General features: G+C 46.7%; 1 protein-coding gene across 11 annotated transcripts in view; it reads left to right on the top strand.

The window, feature by feature from the left end:
• Positions 1-18,224, top strand: part of SLC41A3 (solute carrier family 41 member 3) — a 108,958-nt gene that overhangs the window by 8,741 nt on the left and 81,993 nt on the right. For all 11 annotated transcript variants that reach the window (XM_064590846.1, XM_064590866.1, XM_064590856.1 and 8 more), the window contains one exon: positions 7,715-8,001. In XM_064590846.1, coding sequence (XP_064446916.1) covers positions 7,747-8,001 — 255 coding nt within the window. In that variant the 5' untranslated portion in view covers positions 7,715-7,746. The remainder of the gene's footprint in view (positions 1-7,714; positions 8,002-18,224) is intronic.

Genomic DNA, 18,224 nt, shown 5'->3' with positions numbered 1-18,224 from the left:
GTCATCTGGGGTCACTCATGGGCCCTGATTCCTTTTAGTGGGGGAAGCAACAGAGTTGTCTTTTGAAAACAGAAAATCAGTCTGTGGAAGAAACATGAACTCCTTGCTCTGCCTTTAAGGTCCTACAGGACCGGCTGCCCTGCCATCCTCTTGCGTCCAGGTACCGCAGACTTGTCAGCCTCTTTGCAGTTTCTTCCTTGGAAGCACCAAGTTTGCCCTACCCCAGTACCTTTATACTTGCTGCTGTCTCTGCTTGCAGGGCTCTTTCCCTAGACCTTTGCACAGCTGGCATTTAAAAAAAAAAGTTTTATTATTTATTTTTTAGTAATTGCTACACCCAACATAGCTTGAACTCACAAGAGTCACATGGTTTTCTGACTGAGCCAACCAGGCGGCCCTGTGCAGTTGGTATTTTTTTTTTTTTTTTTTTAATGAATTAGAGCTAAGTAAAATGTCACCCTCTCTTCTAGGGCCTTCCTTGATCCTCCATCTGTATCCTACCCTACACTTTCCCGGCAATGCCCCTGTCAGTTCACTGTATTAAATTTCTCTTGTTCATTTATTTGTTCTCTTGTTTATTTCTGTCTCTGCCTCTAGAATACAAATTTCCTGAGAGCAGGACCTTTATCTGTCTTGCTTTTCACGTGTTCTTGGTGCCTAGAAAATCCCTAGCATAAAAGGAAGGAACAAAATGTTATTTGTTGAATGGATGATGAATCATTCATGCACTGAGGGGGCGAGAGGGATGAATAGGTGGAGCACAGAGGATTTTTAGGGCAGTGAAACTACTCTGTATGATATCATTATGGTGGACACATGTCATTAAACATTTGTCCAAACCCACTTGAGTGTACAATGTAGGAGCGAACTGGACTCGGGGTGATTATGATGTGTCAGTGTAGGTTCACTGTAACATGCTCCTCTTGTGCAGGATGTTCGGGAACTCTCTGTACCTTCCTCTCAATTTTTCTATGAACCTAAGACTGCTCTAAAAAAGAAAGGTTTTTTTTCCTAATAGTGCACATCCATTGGGAAGAAGTCTGAACAGTATAGATGTGTATAAAGTCCAAAGGATTATATCCATGCCTCCTGAACCCCAAGCTCTTTCTGTTATACCCAGGCCTCCTGTGTTGACTGGTTGGGTGGCTGGGGTGCCTTTCATGGGAAGGATGAGATGGAGAGTCGATTCCAAGACATCGAGAGCTCTGCGTTAGACCTAGGGTGCCTGAGACGCTTCTCAGACCACTGAGTAGGAGGTTGACTCTGTGTGTGGATCCCGGCTGAGCTGGAGAACTCTTTCCGGCGGGGGGGGCAGCGCAGCACATCATTGTTACTTCAAGCGCGGGCCTGGGGGAGGTCCGGACACAGGCTGTGGACAGAAGAGAGGTGAGGAGAGCCTGGCGTGTCAGCGCTGGAGGTCGGGGGAAGAAGCCACAGCAGGACACCAGTGGAGTAGGACCAAGTGAGGCGCACATGGAAACCTGGGAAGGGCCACCAGGAAAGACAGAGAATTTCAGATAAACAGTGAATCACTTTTCAACGTAAGAGTGTCCCATTTGACCTGCTGCATCTGGCAGCCCAGAGCCGGGAGGAGAAGGCTGTGACGTCCATCTGGCCTTTCCACCAGGATGCTGTAAAGCCCAGGGAAGCCTGTGGGCCTGTACTACTTGTGATGAACCCCCAGCCAGTTCCCCAGCTGGAAGCACAGTTGAGGCTGGACCAGCCCTTGTGGTTCTTACTATCACAGGAAGCGCCTCAGCAAAAACCATCAGAAAACTTTGAGGAACAAGCTTTCTTACAGGTCCCGGAGGGGACACGGCACACCTCAGGGCCACACGGCCACACAGTGCAGTCTCAGGTGGAGAGAGGGAGGGGGCGAGGACATGGGGCTCGGCCTTTCCTGGGGCGAGATAACTAGGGTTTCATGGGTTCACTGTTTATCAGATGATTTAAAACCTAAGAGCAAGAATGAGGATGAGGGAAGGGAGAAGCGGGGTCACTCAGGCAGTCAGTGATCTGGATTACCTAGGATTTGCTAAAGGGGGAGCTCTGGGGGTGCAGTGACCTGGCTCTTGGGTTGGTTTGCCAGCAGCTGTGTCCTATAGCTGGGTGTGCAGATGTCTTTGATATGGATGCCTTGGCCATCAAAGGCTTCCTGTCAGGCACACACTACAAAGGAGTCCCGAGGAGCCTCAGGAGAAACAAAGTCAGCCAGCACCATTAACATAGCCTTTATTCTAGAGTGCTGAACACTAGAAGGCTTCCAGAGAGCATTCTGACTTGGGGAAGGAGGGTGGAATGTTTTATGGGCTTTAGCAGGAAGGTATTGGTTAGAATTCCCCTAGACTTAGCAGGAAGGGGGAAGCCCCAGTCCAGCCAGTTTCAGAAATGAGAGCAGGGCATTGTTCTTGAGGGTCAGCAGCTCTTTCAGGCAGTTGACTTTATCAGGAGGGATGAAAGGAGCAGGAGCTAAAGTCACATGCAGGAGGGGGTGGGGGGCACACTGCGGGGGCAAGGATGTGGGGAGGCCATGGTGGGCAGGTCTCAAGTCCTTGAGAGTGTCTCATGACATGCTGAGGTTTGGGGGAATTGTTTGGCATCGTGCAGGTGACCTCTGGCCTTGGCAAGGGCCACTTGTGCAGGGAGGAGCCGGATGGGTGTTGTTGAGCACAGAGGCAAGGACACCGAGACAGTGGGGATGTGTCTCTTTCATTGTGTTCTGAAGGGGAGGAGAGAAATGGGGTACAAGCTAGAGGGTGGCTTGAGGTCAAGGGAGCTTGTTTGAGAGGGAGATTCTAGAACAAGATCCTGTTGTCATTAGATGATCCTGCAGAGGTAGAGGGGAGAAACTGAAAAGGCAGGAGAGAGGAGACCCTTGTGAGCGCTGGTCCTTGAGAGGGCTGAGGTGGGTGCTGGGGCACAGGCGAGAGGCTGGCACCCCTCACCCCCTTTACCCTGTGTTTCCTCTGCTATGTGATGGAGGCAGTAATAGACCTTCTTGGGACTTGTGAGGCTAAGGGATATGAAGGACCGCTGCATGGGTCATGGGTAGCTGTGTCTATTATTATTATTATTTTTTTAAGAAATTATGGATCTGGTACTGCAGGGATGCTTGGACCGCCCCCCCCCCCCCCCAGCTCTGTTTTACTAATTGTCCTTCCTCCCCATGTGTTCCAAGGGAGCCACATAGAATAGCAGAATGGGGACCTGAGACCCTGTTGACGATTTTATATGTGGCTCGCAGTGATGGTTGGACTGGGACTCTTTTCTCCATTGTTACCTGCTTTCCTACTATGGCCAAGCCTCCCATGTGAGCCTGACTCACTTTATCAGCACTGCTGCCCTGAGTGGGATGAATTTAAAGAGAATGTTTGGTTTACCTCGAGGGTTCAGGCTTAGAGGGTTTAGGGCAAGAAAGTCACTGGGATGGTAGAACAAGGGTCTTAGTCCTAACGAATGACCTGGGCCTGGACCAGCCAGGTAAGGGTGGCTCCTGTGGGGGGCAGGACCAGGGCGGGGGGCCAGGGTGGGCCACGCTGGGCCTGCTATGGCAGGAGGAGCAGACATTTCCTGTCCCACTGCTGGGCTGCTATAAAGCCTTTAGGAGTCATGCAGGAATAAGTAATTCCGGTTGTTTGTTTGTTGTGGTTTATTGCCTTTCTGAGCTGAGCAAAGCCTGCCTTGGCCCAAGTTCTGTAAGGCTTGTGTGTGCGGATGGTTCCTACCTTCAGAGGTGTCCCTGAAGATGTGAGGCCTCCTCTGTGCCCTGCTTACTCGTTGCTCACTCAGGCTGTCCTCACAGGCCCAGTGTCTCTGTTGACTTCGATAAACCTGCTGCACATAGTGCAGGGCCCCTGGCCCTCTGCCAGTGGGGAGGTGGGGCTGGTGGCCTTGGGCGGCTTGTGGCTACAAGTTAAAACATGTATCGACTGACTGAGAGCAGTCCTAAACAATAGTGTCTGCTTTCTTTGCAGGTTAGATCAGTAAGTCATACTCCCATCTATTCCTGTCTGGTCTCTTCGGCCAACATCAGGCCTTCAGCTCGGGTCATGATCCCAGGGTCCTGGGATCGAGTCCCGCATCGGGCTCCCTACTCTGTGGGGAGCCTGCTTCTCCTTCTCCTCCCCACTTGTGCTCTCTCTCTCTCACTCTCTTTGTCTCTCTCTCTCAAATAAATAAAATCTAAAAAAAAAAAAAATTAAGGAAAAAAATTAAATCCTGTGGAAAAGAAGGTTTTACCAACACCTGGGTGGACTATCAAGGATGACATGAGATGCTAAAAACAGAGGTGGACAGGTATATACAAAACAACCCAAGATCTAGAACATTGATTTTTTAAAAAATAGCATGCATGAGTGTGTCTGTGTGTGTACGTTGGAAGGATATATACTAGATTTAGTGGTATTTGGGGGCAGTAAAATTGTTGATGATTTAAACTTCCATATTTACACCTTTTTTGTTTTCTAAATTGTATTTCTTATGAACACATTACTTTTGTATTAAAAAACAATCAAGTGATTTTTATTTTGTAAAGGATGGTCCCTCGGGAGTAGAATAGGTGGATCGTGGCAGGTCATTTAGTTGCATTCGACACAGCAGTAAAATGAGATGGTCCCACAGCGTGGCTGAATGTGAGAAACCTAATGTTGGCCGAAGAGACGAGACAGGAATAGATGGGAGTATGACTTACTGATCTAACCTGCAAAGAAAGCAGACACTATTGTTTAGGACTGCTCTCATAGTTGGTAACACTAAGGAAGGAATCAACAACAGCTGAGGAGTGGTTCTTCCCAGAGTTCGGACAGTGGTACCCTGTGGTAAGGAGTAGGAGCTGTTATTGGACAGGGGCTCAGAGAGTTTGGGAAGCTGGTAGTCTTCTGCTTCTTCCCCTTATTCCATAAATAATTCATGAATATTTTTTGACACACAAATCACGTACCATAAAATTCACCCCTTCAAAATGTATAATTCAGGAGAACAGAAAATACATGTTCACACAGAGACTTGTGTACATATGTTCATAGCGGGGTATTATTTGTAATAACCAAAAAGTAAAAAAAGTTCAAATGTCCGATAAACAAAATGTGGTCTATTCATACAGTGGAATATTTCACTAGTATATGAAACTTTGTTCCTATATATAGCTCTGTACTCTACTTTGTGCTCCTACTGTCATACAAATTGCATATTTAGTTATTGTGTACCCATATATAGTGATTTGTAGTTACTGAATTATGCAATTGTCTTTGAATTGGATGAGAGAAAGAAGAGTTATTAACAAAAATGCAGTTATGCTGTTTTTTATATTTGCCTTTGTAGTCACCTTTACTCATGCTCTTTCCTTCTTTATGTGGATGCAAACTACTATCTGGGTCCTTTCGTTCCAGCCTGAAGGACTTTCTTTGGTGTTTCCTATATAGGGCAAGTGTGCTAGTGGCAAGTTCTCTTGGTTTTTGTCTATCTGGGAATCTCTTAATTTGTCCTTAATTTTCGAAGGATGCCTTTGCTTCTCATAGAACTCTTGGCTGGCAGTCTTATTCTTTAAGCTCTTTGAATATGTCATCCTGCTGCCTCTGGCCTCCATGGTTTCTGATGAGAAATAAGCTATTAATCTTGAGGAGCTCTTGTACATGAAGAGTGACTTCTCCCTGCTTTTAAGATTCTCTGTCTTTGACTGATAATGGTGTGTCTTGGTATGGATCTCTAAATTTATTCTGCTTGGAATTTGTTGAGGTTCTTAAATATGGGAATTTTTCTGATCATATTTGGAAAGATTTTGCCCATTCTGTCTTCAAATATTCTTTTGTACCCCTTTACTCTCTCTTCCCTGAGACTCCTGTTATGCAAATGCTGGCTTGCTTAATGGTGTCCCACAGGCCTCTGAGGGCTTGTTCATTTTTCTTCATCCTGTTCTGTTCTTCAGATTGGATAATCTGTTGATTTATCTTTCAGTTCAGTGGTTTCTTATTCTCCCTGCTCAGGTCAGCTGTTGCACTCCTCGAGGGAATTTTACACTTTGGCTATTATATTTTACAACTCCAGAATTTCTACTTGGTTCTTTTAAAAAGTTTTTATCTCTTTATTGATATTCTCTGTTTGGTTAGGCTTCATTTTCATACTTTCTTTGGTTCTTCAGGCATGGTTCTTTAAGTTCTTTGAACGTATTTAAAATAGCTGATTTAAAGTTTTTGTCTAGTAAGTCCAATGTCTGGGCTGCCTCAGGATATTTTTTATTAATTGCTTTCTTCCCTGTGCATAGGTCATAGTATCATGTTTTCTTGCATGTCTCATATTTTTTGTTGAAAACTGGACATTTAAAATTCTATAATGTGGGGCACCTGGGTGGCTCAGTTGGCTAAGCGTTCCAGCTCTTGGTTTTGGCTCAAGATCATGATCCCAGGGTCCTGAGATTGAGCCCTGCATCGGGCTCTCTGCTCAGCGGGGAGCCTGCTTCTCCCTCTCCCTCTGCCTGCCGCTCTCCCTGCTTGTTTTCTCTCTCTCTGTCAAATAAATAAAATCTTTTAAAAGATTTCGTAATGTGACAACTCTGGAAATTAGATTCTCCCCTCTTCTCAAGGTTTCTTGTTATTGCTGCTTGCTGGAGTTGTTGTGTCTTTGGTGACTTTTCAGAGTGACCTCTTTAGTTTGTATTCTGTGTTGTATGCGGCCACTGAAGTCTCTGCTCGTGGTCAGGTAACGCTTGGCTAGAGATCTCCTTGAAGGCCCCGCGTGGAACTGCGTGGAACTGCCGAACATCCCTGTCTGTGCCTGGGGGCTCTGTGTGTGCATTGGGGCACACCTTCAGCACGTTGTCTGGTAGCGGACAGCTCTGCCTCGCCCTCACTTTCTGCTTGTGCAGAGCCTCCAGAGCAGCTGGAGGGTAGAGCTTTGGGCCTTCTCAGCTATTTTGTGAGCAGATGCCCAGCCCAGTATGAGTGGCCTTCTCGATTCCCAGGAATTTTTAGGAACTGCAAAATTTGCACATCTAATTCCCCTTTTCCTTTTAGGCTTTTTGGTTAGTGTATTATTTACCCCAGCTATTACCCACTGCCTCAGGCAGCTGTGAAGTGTCTTTAATTGTTTCCAACAAATGTCCCTCAGGGCAAGGCTTTTGTACACTGAGTGAATTAGGAGTGGGGTGAAATACAGATAGTTTGTAAGTGGCAACTTCCAGTGATCCACCTACTAGGTCAAAGAATGACAATTTTTTGAAAATGAGGCTTTGAAAGAGCTTGAGCCCATTCTGTTCTCTCTGGGCTGTTGGTTTTTTAGGCTGCTGCAGAACCAGAGAGCAGGGGGTGGGACTAAGGCACAGTTAATATATCACAATCACCTCTGTTGCTGTTCTTGCTAAAGATTCAGCATTTTTTTTCTTGAATAAATACTCTTTGCATTACTGCAAGCCTTTGATTAATTCCCAGAGTTCTGAAAAAGTGGATTCCACACTTTTTGCTAGTTTTCTTGTTCTTTTATGGAGAGAATTTTCAGTTCCCTATACCACCAGGTTTGCTAACTCCAGTTCCTAAATATTTAGTGCTCTCTTCTATAATGTGTTTTTTTCCCTCAAATATGTGCATATTAAATAAAAAATCTATTTAAATTGGGGTTGCAGGAGACCATGTGGAGGCAGTCACTGTGTGAGGGCTTACATGGCATCAGCCCCAGAGGGGTCAGGAACTCTACTGAACAGCCCCTGTTGCTTTGTATCTCCTAGGTTAAGGCTGCCAGGGGCTCAGCTCTGCTTACATGGATGGGACGGAGACCCGACAGCGGCGGCCAGAGGAGCTGGTTCTGCCACACAAACTCAGTCCTGGAAGACTCTCTGCAACCTCAGAAGATGGACCTCTGAGTGAATCTGAGAGCCAAAGGGCGGTCCCTAAACCACTGGGGACTGAGCTCAGCGGGGAAACTGCCTTGTCCATTGGCCTTCAGGTGGTAGTGCCCTTCATGTTTGCAGGACTGGGACTCTCCGGGGCTGGTGTACTTTTGAACTATTTCCAGGTAAGAGGAAACTAAATGGTAATAGTGCTGTTGGTGGCATTGTTGAATGTCATCCCTGAAGAGTAGGCAGCTGCATGTTGAGTCCAGCTTGAGGACAAGGGGCAGGGCCTTCTCTTTCAAATATCATTTTTCTACAAATTGGGCAAGATTCTTTTAGTTACTGGTGATGGAGACTAAATTTAACCCAGGTTAAGCTTAAAAAAGACAATTTATTAGCTCATATAATTGAAATATCTAAGGGGTTGGATTTCAGGCATGGCATGATCCAAGTGCTTAAATGATATCATGATGCTGGCTTTTTCTCTGTCACTCAGCTATGTTTTATTTTCAGGCAGAATTCTGTACCTAGATGGGCGGATGGCCCTTGGCAGTTAATCCTTAATACATGTGTTCTTAGAAAAAAAAAGAGACCTCTTTGTCAATGTCCACATCAATCTCTAAAAATTGATCCTGATGTCAGGCATCCACCCCTGTTCCAGTCACTGTTCCCTAAAGGAGGACATTCTCTGCTTGGCTAGCCTGACTCACGTTGTTAATCACTCTTTGAGGGGAGGCAGGGCCCGTTGATTTGCAGCCCTCTTGGGATGCCACATAGTGAGGAACTGGGAGTTACCCATCAGACAAAAAAATTACCAATGAACCATGCCTTTTCTGTTCTTCTACTGTCAGAGCCCCATTCCTTTCATCAGTGTGACCTTCAGAAGTCCTCCCTGGAAAGGCATAATACCTAAGGATATTCTAAGTCATGACTGGCCAGATCTCTCCTATCAGTTCGCAACCAGCAGAGAACAAAAATCGTCTAGAGTGGGGCAGGCTGGGAGAAGCAGGGCTGACACATCTGACAGCTCCCAGCCTGTGCCTCACTCAGTGCTCTAGGGACTCTGCCCTGGGAGTGGGGGTGGTGGTGGGCTCTCTGTGCCTGGGAACTTGAGCCCTGCCCCTCATTCATTTGGGTCCCAGTTCTGCCATGTAGCTGTAAGGGTGGTAGTTTAAAATTTTTTTTAAACCAACACTAAAATCAGATTTCATGTAAAAGTCTGAATTTCTGTTTTCTCTTGAAAACCTGGCAACTGTTACAACGTTGGACCCACATTCTCTCAGGGCCACAGTCAATGGTTGCTGCCCCCTCTAGGTGGCCGTGTTCTCTAGTTTGCCACAGTCCCCACCACTCCCTCTTATTACACCATCCTCCTTCACTCCATCACCTGCCTGGCCCTGCCCCAGTATGGGGTTCTCAAAGACCTTTCCAACAACCAGCTGTCTAGTTTCTCATGACATCACCACACCAGTGACCAGCTCCACTCTGAAGATCCACCTAGACCTCGTCAGGCCCTAGGATGGCCTTCTCTTAAACTGGAGTCCCTATCCTGGTTGGATTCAGCCCTAGTCCCCATGTTTGGTCTCTCTCTGACCTCCAGCCCTCAGCCCTCTCCTTTCTCTCGGTGACCTGGTGCCTTCTGGCCCTACATCCTTCTTTAAGCTGTGGTCAGTCAGCACTGCCGTAACCTCCAGAGCACCTCAGTGCCTGGCTTCCATAACCTGGAGATTCCTCCCCATCCCACTCCCACCTCCTGCCCCTGCCTCCTCACTGCCTTCCTTACTTCAGGTCCTCCTCCCCGCAGTCCATTTTCTGTACCAGCGATTTTCAAAACGTCTGTTTTATCGAGGGTTCCTAGCAGAATGATGTCACTGAGCATGTATCTCACACACTCACACACACACACACCTTGCACATATATATTTATACATACATTCATAGACATCAGCCCCCTGTATGTACACACATTGGTTTAGAAAGTGTACACACACACATAAGTTTATAAATTACATATGGAGAGGCAGTATAATAGTGAACTGAACTGCTTAAGGGCCCAGGCTCTGGAGCTTTTTCTAAGTGGGTTTGAGTCCGACCTTTGTCACTTACACAAGTTGCTCTTTGTTCCCCTGTTTTCTCTTCTGTAAATTAGAGTTGACCCCAACAAGGTTGTTAAGAGGACCGTGAAGTGCTGGTCACAGTGCCGGGCATTAGAAAGCACCCAGTGAAGGTTAACTGCTGTTGTTCCTGTCATCACTGATATTCTGTCACATGCAGTGCTGGGCCAGTTTTCAAAAATTTACATAAAATTTCAACTCAAGAGGATAAAGATTAGGCAGAAATATCCATCTAGAGTTTCTTTCATGTGTTCATTGGACCCACATGAGGGTCATGGCCCAACTGCCATGTCAGGAGGACTGCCATGATGCAGATCTGAATTTTAAGATCCCTGTTAATTTTTCTATTAACTGTGGAATAAAATCCAGGCTCCACAAACTGGTATCCAAGGGCTCCCCTTGGCTATATCAATTAGGATGGTTTCAGCCACAAATATCAGAAAGCACACCTAGAATAGATTAAATAAGAAGGAAATCTGTCATCTCCCAAAATGGAATTTCCGGGATAGGGTAATTCAGGGTTTGGAAAGTGTTATCATCACCAGTCAACGATGCCTGCAAGAAACCAGGACCTTTCCAAGTTCCTGCCAAGTCAGCACCCAAAGTTGGCTTTGTCCTACAGCTACATCATGGTCAGAGGGAGAAGAATGGGTCATGTGTTCTGGCTCCTCCTTCTTAAGCACAGGGAAGCTTTCCTAGGCACTCCCAACAGAATTCCCCCACTTCTTACTGGCAGATTTGAGGTACATCCCACTTTGAAACCAAAAATTGGCAAAGGGAATGGAATGGCCTCGATTGGTTTGGCCTGCTTGAAGTGAGGAGAAGAGTAGGTCCCCTGCCCTGTGGGGACAGGGGTGGGTTCCTGTGTACAGTTGGGTTCCGTGGGGAAGGCTGGAAAGGGGCAGTGGTGCCACACTGGCTCAGGGCTGCTGAGGCTCCAGTTCTGCAGCTCTGTCCAGTGGTGCTGGCTCTAGTCTCAGCAGCATGGTAGCCTCCAGCCTCACTTCGACTGTCCCCTCCCTGTGCCTGCCTTCCCACCAGCCCCAAGTGAAGAGACCTCCCATCATCTTTCCTGCCCCATTTCACATAGGCAGTCTTTCACGGAGGTGCTGGCCCCACTGACGTTTCACCTTCACAGATGATGGGATATTTGCCATTTCCTTTTATCTTGTGTGTTGATCTGGTGTGTCCTTGGTTTGAATGTGAACTCCCTGAGAATAGAGGCTACACTTTTTTTTAAATTTTATTTTCCTGGAAAAGGTAGAATATTCATGTGGTTCAGGGTTCAAAAGGTTCACCAATGTGTGCAGGGACCAGGCTCCCCAGTCTACACAGAGGCAGCCAGTGGGCCCCAGTTGGTTGTGTTTTCTCCTAAAGATATTTTATGCATGTACAAACAAGTATCTGTATCTGTTCATCTGCTTCTGTATATTTTTCTCTTTTTTCAAGTTTTAGCACATACAGACTATTGAATGCTTTGCTTTTTTCACTTTACAATAGAGCTGTACAGTATATTCACTACACAATATGTTCCCTTTACAATATTCTTTATAGGTATATTAAGAGTTTCCTTTTTTTTTTTTAATGGTTGTTCAGTGTTCCATTATACAAATATACCAGAATTTATTTAGCCATTTTCCTTCTTATGAGCATTTTAAATTTAATTTAATAGTTTGCTATGGCTGCCATAACAGAGTACCACAGCCTGGGTGGCTGAAATGTCAGAGACTTCTTTTCTCACAGTTCTGGAGGCTGGAAGTCCAAAATCAAGGTGCCCTCAGCGTCGGTTTCTCTTGAGGCCTCTCTCCTTGGTGTGCAGATGGCCACCTTCTCCCTGGTCATCCCTTTCTACATGTCTGCGTTCAAATTTCCTTTTCTTGTAAGGACACCAGTCATATTGGATTAAGACCTATCCTTATGACCTCATTTTAATTTAATGCCTTTTTAAAGGCCCAATTTTTTGGCAACAGATGCAGTCATATTCTGAGGTATGGGGTGGGTGAGGAGGGTTAGAACTTCATTTTGGGGGAGGGGGTATGATTCTGCTCATAACAACAACTTAAAATGGTATTACTAACAAAAGCTGCAGTGAATCATCTTGACATTTCATACACACCTGAGTAAATGAGTAGGATAAATTGTTGCAAGTAGAAGTGCTGGGTCGAAAGATGCATGCATTTTCAACTTGGACAGATATCCCCAAATCACTTGCCCTGGAGGTGGGACCAGAGCAACAAAACTAGAAGCTGGTTCTTTGAAAGAATTAATATCGATAAACCTCTGGTCAGACTTATCCAAAAGAAAAGGGAAAGGACCCTAATCAATAAAATCATGAATGAAAGGGAAGAGATCATGACTAACACCAAGGAAATAAAAACAATTATTAGAAATTATTACCAGCAACTCTGTACCAACAAATTAAGCAACATGGAAGAAATGGATGCCTTCCCAGAAACTTGTAAACTACCAACTGAAGCAGGAAAAAATAGACAATCTGAACAGACCAATAACCAGCAAGGAAATTGAAACAGTAATCAAAACCTCCCAAAATACAAGAGTCCAGGGCCAGATGGCTTGCCAGTGGAATTCTACCAAACATTTAAAGGAGAATTAATACTATTCTTCTGAAGCTGTTTCAAAGAATAGAAATGGAAGGAAAACTTCTAAACCTGTTCTATGAGGCCAGCATTACCCTGATCCCAAAACCAGGCAAAGACCCCATCAAAAAGGAGAATTACAGACCAGTATTCCTGATGAACATGGATGCAAAAATACTCACCAAGATCCTAGCCAATAGGATCCAACAGTACATTAAAAGGATTATTCACCCCTACCAGGTGCGAGTTATTCCTGGAATGCAAGGGTGGTTCAACATTCGCAAATCAGCGTGATAGAGCACATTAATAAAAGAAAATTGAAAATATGATCCTCTCAATTGATGCAGAAAAAGCATTTGAGAAAATACAACATCTTTCTTGATTAAAACTCTTCAAAGTGTGGGGATAGAGGGAACATACCTCAATATCCCTCCACCACCAAAGGAAAATGCCTGTTTTCCAGCACTTGACAACATAGTTTATTATCAAATCCTTTGATCTTTAACAATCCCATAGATGGAAAGTTACATTTCATTGTACACTCTATTAGTCTCTATTACTATGTAACACATCATCCCAAAATTTATCAGCTTAAAACAGCACTCACGTATTATCTCTTGGGTGCTGTGGCAAGAATCCAGGTTAGCTGGTTTTCCTGCTTCCAGGCCTCTCAGCAGTCAAGATGTTAGGCCACAGCCGTGGCCTCTTCCCAGTGGGCTCACCCTCCCCCAGTGGAGGGATTCAGCTCCTGGCGGGTTGTTGGACTCAGGGCCTCAGTTCCTCATTGCCTGTTGCCCAGAGGCCACCTTCAGGACTTTCCCTGCTGGACGTGTCCAACATGGCAGCTTCATCAATGCATGAGGTCCGAGAAGGAAACGATCTGTTAGCAAGACACAAACCACTGCCTTTTATAACCTCACCACGGAAGAACATCTTTCCTCTTTTGGCTAGAGGCAAGTCACTAAGTTCAGCCTGTGTTCAAGGGGAGGGGATTACACCAAGTGTCAGTACACAGGGTATCAGGGGCCATTGTCAAGGTCCCTTGTGGTGTAGTTTGCATTTCTTACATTAACGAGTGAAGTTGAATATCTTTGGATATTTGCTTCTATTTTTTGCCCATATTTATATGGAGTGGTTATCCTTTTTCTTACTGATACCTAAGGGTTCTTTATATATAGGGAAATTGGCCCTTTAATTGTGATATGGATTACAAATATGTTTCTCATTTTTCTATTTATCTTCTGACTTTGCTTTTGACCCTGCATGTATTTTTTTTTTTTAATGTAGTGAGATTAATATTCTTTCTTTTAAGGCTCTGAGCCCGTGTCCTCCTTAGAAACAGAAGCTTCCTCTCGTATAGCTTTCCAGCCCCTTGGGTACCCACACAGGGCAGCATATTACAGGGTTTGGGAATGTGTTCATATGAAGAAGAAAGAACCCCATTCTTTGTGATGAGTCTGATCTCTTCGCATTACATATAGCAGAAGTTCAAACTGGTGGTCTCTGCAGAGTGGTCAGGAACCTTGGGCCCCATGGAAGTGGGTGGGGTAAAGAGGAGGGAGGGTCTGGCAGGGATGGTGCCTTAGCAGAGACACTCGGAGCAACCTAGAAAGGCAGGAGGGCAAGGGGCTGGCAGGAAGGGAGAAGCAAGGGGGCGGAGAGTTCTGTGAGGGAAGGGATTGGAGCCTGGACTGAGTGTCACAGGGGCTGAGGCCAGCCTGTTGCCTCCCCTTGGTGAGGGAAGATTCCCATCCTAGGGTTATGGAGGTGGTTGAACATAGGGCACCCAGCCCTGGAATGTTGAGAAATGCCACAGGGACTCCTAGCCTGAGAGGGGCCAGCAGATGCTGTGCAGGGCCCTCAGTAGGGAGTGCTTGGGAGCAGAGTGAACCTGCAGGGGTGTGGGAGGCACTGTGTGGTATCAAAAGGGTGGGGAAGCCCCTGGTTTCTGTGGGAGGGTGTGACTGGCATGGTCACAGGATGGCAGGGAAGTAGAGTCCACTACTCAGGGATAAGAAGGCACCAGCCCTATGATAAGAAAGGCTGTGAGAACAGCAGGGTGGAACCTGTGGGTAGGCTACTCAGGACCATCCTGCTTTGCCCCCATGTCACAGTAGCACATCATACTGCTAGTTTTAGGCCTCACACCACATTGACCCTGGGATGCCTTGACGCCAGCTTAAACCTTGGGACTGGGACTTCTAGGGAGCAGGCAAAGTGCCTCCCGAGCAAGTGAAGCAGCCTCTTGACCTGAAGGGAGAGGGTGAACTTGTAGGGGTTCCCCATTGCAGCCCATAAAGGCAGTGGAAGGGCCTGTTTTGGGAGTGCAGGGAGCATGTATCCCCAGGAGCATGAATCCAGATTAAAATCAATGCCAGATTAATCAACCTCCCACCCCCAGTGGGGCTCATTTGCTACCTTGTAGCTTAAATAGGAGTTTTTTTGAGAAGAACAAGCACTGGCTGCAGGGGAGGTGGTAGTTTACTGAGTCCTTCCTGTAGAGCCAGCATTGTGTATCCTATATATCCAGGAGGGCCTGGCCGTGGTCAGTAATGTTGGAACACCAAGGAGGACAAGCAGTGTCCCAGTGAGGCCTTGTCTGTGGCCTTACTACATGTGGAGACATCTATGACTTTGACCTATATTTGGGGTGTCTCTGAGAGAAGAGTGTCCCAAGTTCTTCCTTACCCTGAAAGGAACAAGTCAGGCAGTGGCCCGGGAGTTTGTGAAAGGTGCAGGTGGAGACATTTGCTGGCCAGGGCATCCAGTGCTAAATGGCAGCCTAAAGTTTGGGACTTCTGCTGACTGTTGGGTGGGTTGTGTCCTTCATTAAGGACATAAACATTCTACTGAGCTCCGTCACATAGTACAGTGGTCATACCACCCATGAAGTATACAGACACCATTGCTGTGCACTCAGTTGATGTCGTGGGGGCTCCCTACACAGCCCAGGGGACCAGGGGAGTGGTGACAAGGGACTGAGGCATTTGGCAAGGGGCTGAGGAAGAACAGGGGAGACCTCTTCCTGGAGGTGGCATATGCCAGGGGTCCGAGGTTTGATTGCATCCTGCATTGAGGAGGCCTCAATAGCTATGCCTCCCAAGGCTCAATGGGCAGCTGGGTATGGAGGGTCACAGGCCAGGGTCTGTGAAAGCCTCTCTTTCCAGGAGAGCCCAGTGTGTGGCCAGCAGTTGCTGCTTGGTTGGTGTATTGTGTAGACAAGGTATTTTCTTTCATCTGAAGTCCTTGGGCACTGTGTGTCCATTATGGATATACGGTCTAGAGACTAGGAAGCATAAGAGGAGGTTGCTAAAGCTTTTTCAGTGGAGTATTTGAGGGCACTGATGGGAATGCCTCTTGACTTTATTTATTTTTTTAAAAGATTTTATTTATTTGAGAGAGAGAGAAAGAGCACAGAGAGAGAGGAAGAAGGAGAAGCAGACTCCCCACTGAGCAGAGAGTCCAATGCAGGGCTCCATCCCAGGACCCCGAGATCATGACCTGAGCCAAAGGCAAAAGCTTAACTGACTAAGCCACTCAGGTGCCCCATACCTGTTGACTTTAATTTGGACAGATTCTAGGGCCTTTTGTTGGAGGTGTCCATTCAAGGCAGGTGTCTTTGCAAGTGACAGAATAAATGGGCATAAGTAAAATGTGTAGATGAGCACTGTGTTGCCTCTGGATCCGAAAAGGATTAAATGATGTTGGGCTTGTATTAACAGTGTGTGCTGAGAGATCGGTAGCTATTTTCTGACAATGACAAGGATGGAGTTGCTCTGGGTTTACCAAAATAATTTTCATGAATTTGCCAAGGTGGCTGGCTTTGCCTCCTACATGTGGAGTCATGGCCCATCCTCTCTTTATGAACTCCTTTCTGAGTATTTGGATGCCCTTAATGAATGTGTCACATGAGTCTCCCTGGAGGAAGATATCGTAATGTAATATCAGACCTGTGCTCCTCGAGAAGGGTGCAAGCAGTTAAGATGTTGTCTGCAAAGATTGTGCATAGCAGAGCTGGTGAGGTACCCCGTGAGTAGCCTGGAAAAGTGTCTATTCAGAGTTGAAGGTTACCTGCACCTAAGAGGCTGTTGAGATAGGCACTGAATAGAACACATTAGCCAGATCTGTAGTAGCAAAAGACTTAACGGCTGCTGATTGGGTGGAGGCAGTAATCTCAGTAACATTGGATGGGGGTCTCTGGATGGAACCAGAGCATTAAGGTTATGGTCATGCACTCTGAGGCACCTTATATTCTTTCCAGCTTTAAGAACAGGCCAAATTGGACCTTTAAAAGGAGGAGCAGTGGGGGTAATCACTCCTTCACCAAGTAGGTCTTGTATGATCCATTTCAATCCTTGAAGACCCTCTGTTAGTTTACACTGGACTGTGTTAACTGTTTTAGCTCAGCAGAGGGGGGTGTTTCATGGGGTCTCATTTTTTCAATTTAATTTATATGTCAGACTAGGTGACAGGAGTGTCATAGAGCACTTGCACCTACCCCCCCCCCCCCCCCACCATCCAAAGGCACCTCCTGCCAGGACATGGCCAGTTGGCAGTAGTCCTTGACTTGGTGATGGGAAGAGATGGCTGTGGCCAGGAGAGACAGTGGAACACGGAGCAGGCTAACGCACAAGCTGGCCAGTAGTTCCCGGCTCCATCCCAGGCAGCCCTGGCCATGTCAGCAGCTAGTTAGCAAAGAGCAGCTGGTGAAAGCTGACCAGGTTTGGGCTGTCCTATTTATGATGCCAACTATTGGAATCACCTCCTCCTCACTCCATTGGTGAGAGGGTTTCCCACCCTAGCATTATGGAGATGGCCCAAACACATGGCGACCCCAACACTGGACAAAGGAAATCACTGAGTTTATCAGTCACATATACTCACAGCCTGGGGGAGGAGGACACTGCCTACCACCCAGAGACACACACAGGGTTGCGCTGGGGAGCAGAGTGAACTGCCAGGAGCTACGGGAGGCAGGCTTTGTAGTAACAATACGATAAGGTGCCCCTGGTTCCCATGGCAAAGTGTGGGCTGGCCGGAACTAAAACCCCCTACTCGGGAATAAGCAGGAACTGTGCCTGGTCCCCTTGATAAGGAGAGTTGCTTGACTAGAGGACCTTGTCTGTTGGAGCAGAGTAGGGAAGGGAAGTTGCAGTTAGACCATTTGAGGCCCTCCTGGTTTCACCAGATGCCAAGGCAGCAAATCATAATGATTTTAGGCCTTACACCACTCAACCTATAGAAGGCTGATGGGTTTCTTTTTCTCTTTGTTTCTATGATTCTATTTATTTGTTCATTTGTTCACTCATTCATGCAATCCGTGTGTGTGTGTATGTGTGTGTGTGTGTGAGAGAGAGAGAGAGAGACAGACAGACAGACAGACAGAGCAGCACTGTCCTGGACACTATGGAGGACCCAACAGCAGGCCCCGCTCTCACGGCATCATAGTCAAGCAGGGAGGGACAGACAGCAGATGCATAAGTCAGTGTTAGACAGCAGAAAGGGCTCTGAAGACAAGCAGGCCAGCTGTGCCTCAGCCTCAGAGGGGGAGGCTGGAGGAGGCCTGAGGACTAGAGGCTGGAGTGAGGCCCGAGTGACATGAGGGAGCTGCCTAGAGAAACCATGTGTGAGAACAGCTGGCCCTGGGGATCCTGATTCATTGGTCCGTGCCTGGGTCTGGGCTGCACGTTTCAG

This window comes from Mirounga angustirostris, unplaced genomic scaffold, assembly GCF_029215605.1.
Source record: "Mirounga angustirostris isolate CCGP_5_RB_7025 unplaced genomic scaffold, mMirAng1.0.hap1 SCAF_1, whole genome shotgun sequence".
NCBI lineage: Eukaryota > Metazoa > Chordata > Mammalia > Carnivora > Phocidae > Mirounga > Mirounga angustirostris.
The sequence above is the reverse complement of the archived record's forward strand: the minus strand, read 5'-3'. Positions and strand labels throughout refer to the sequence as shown.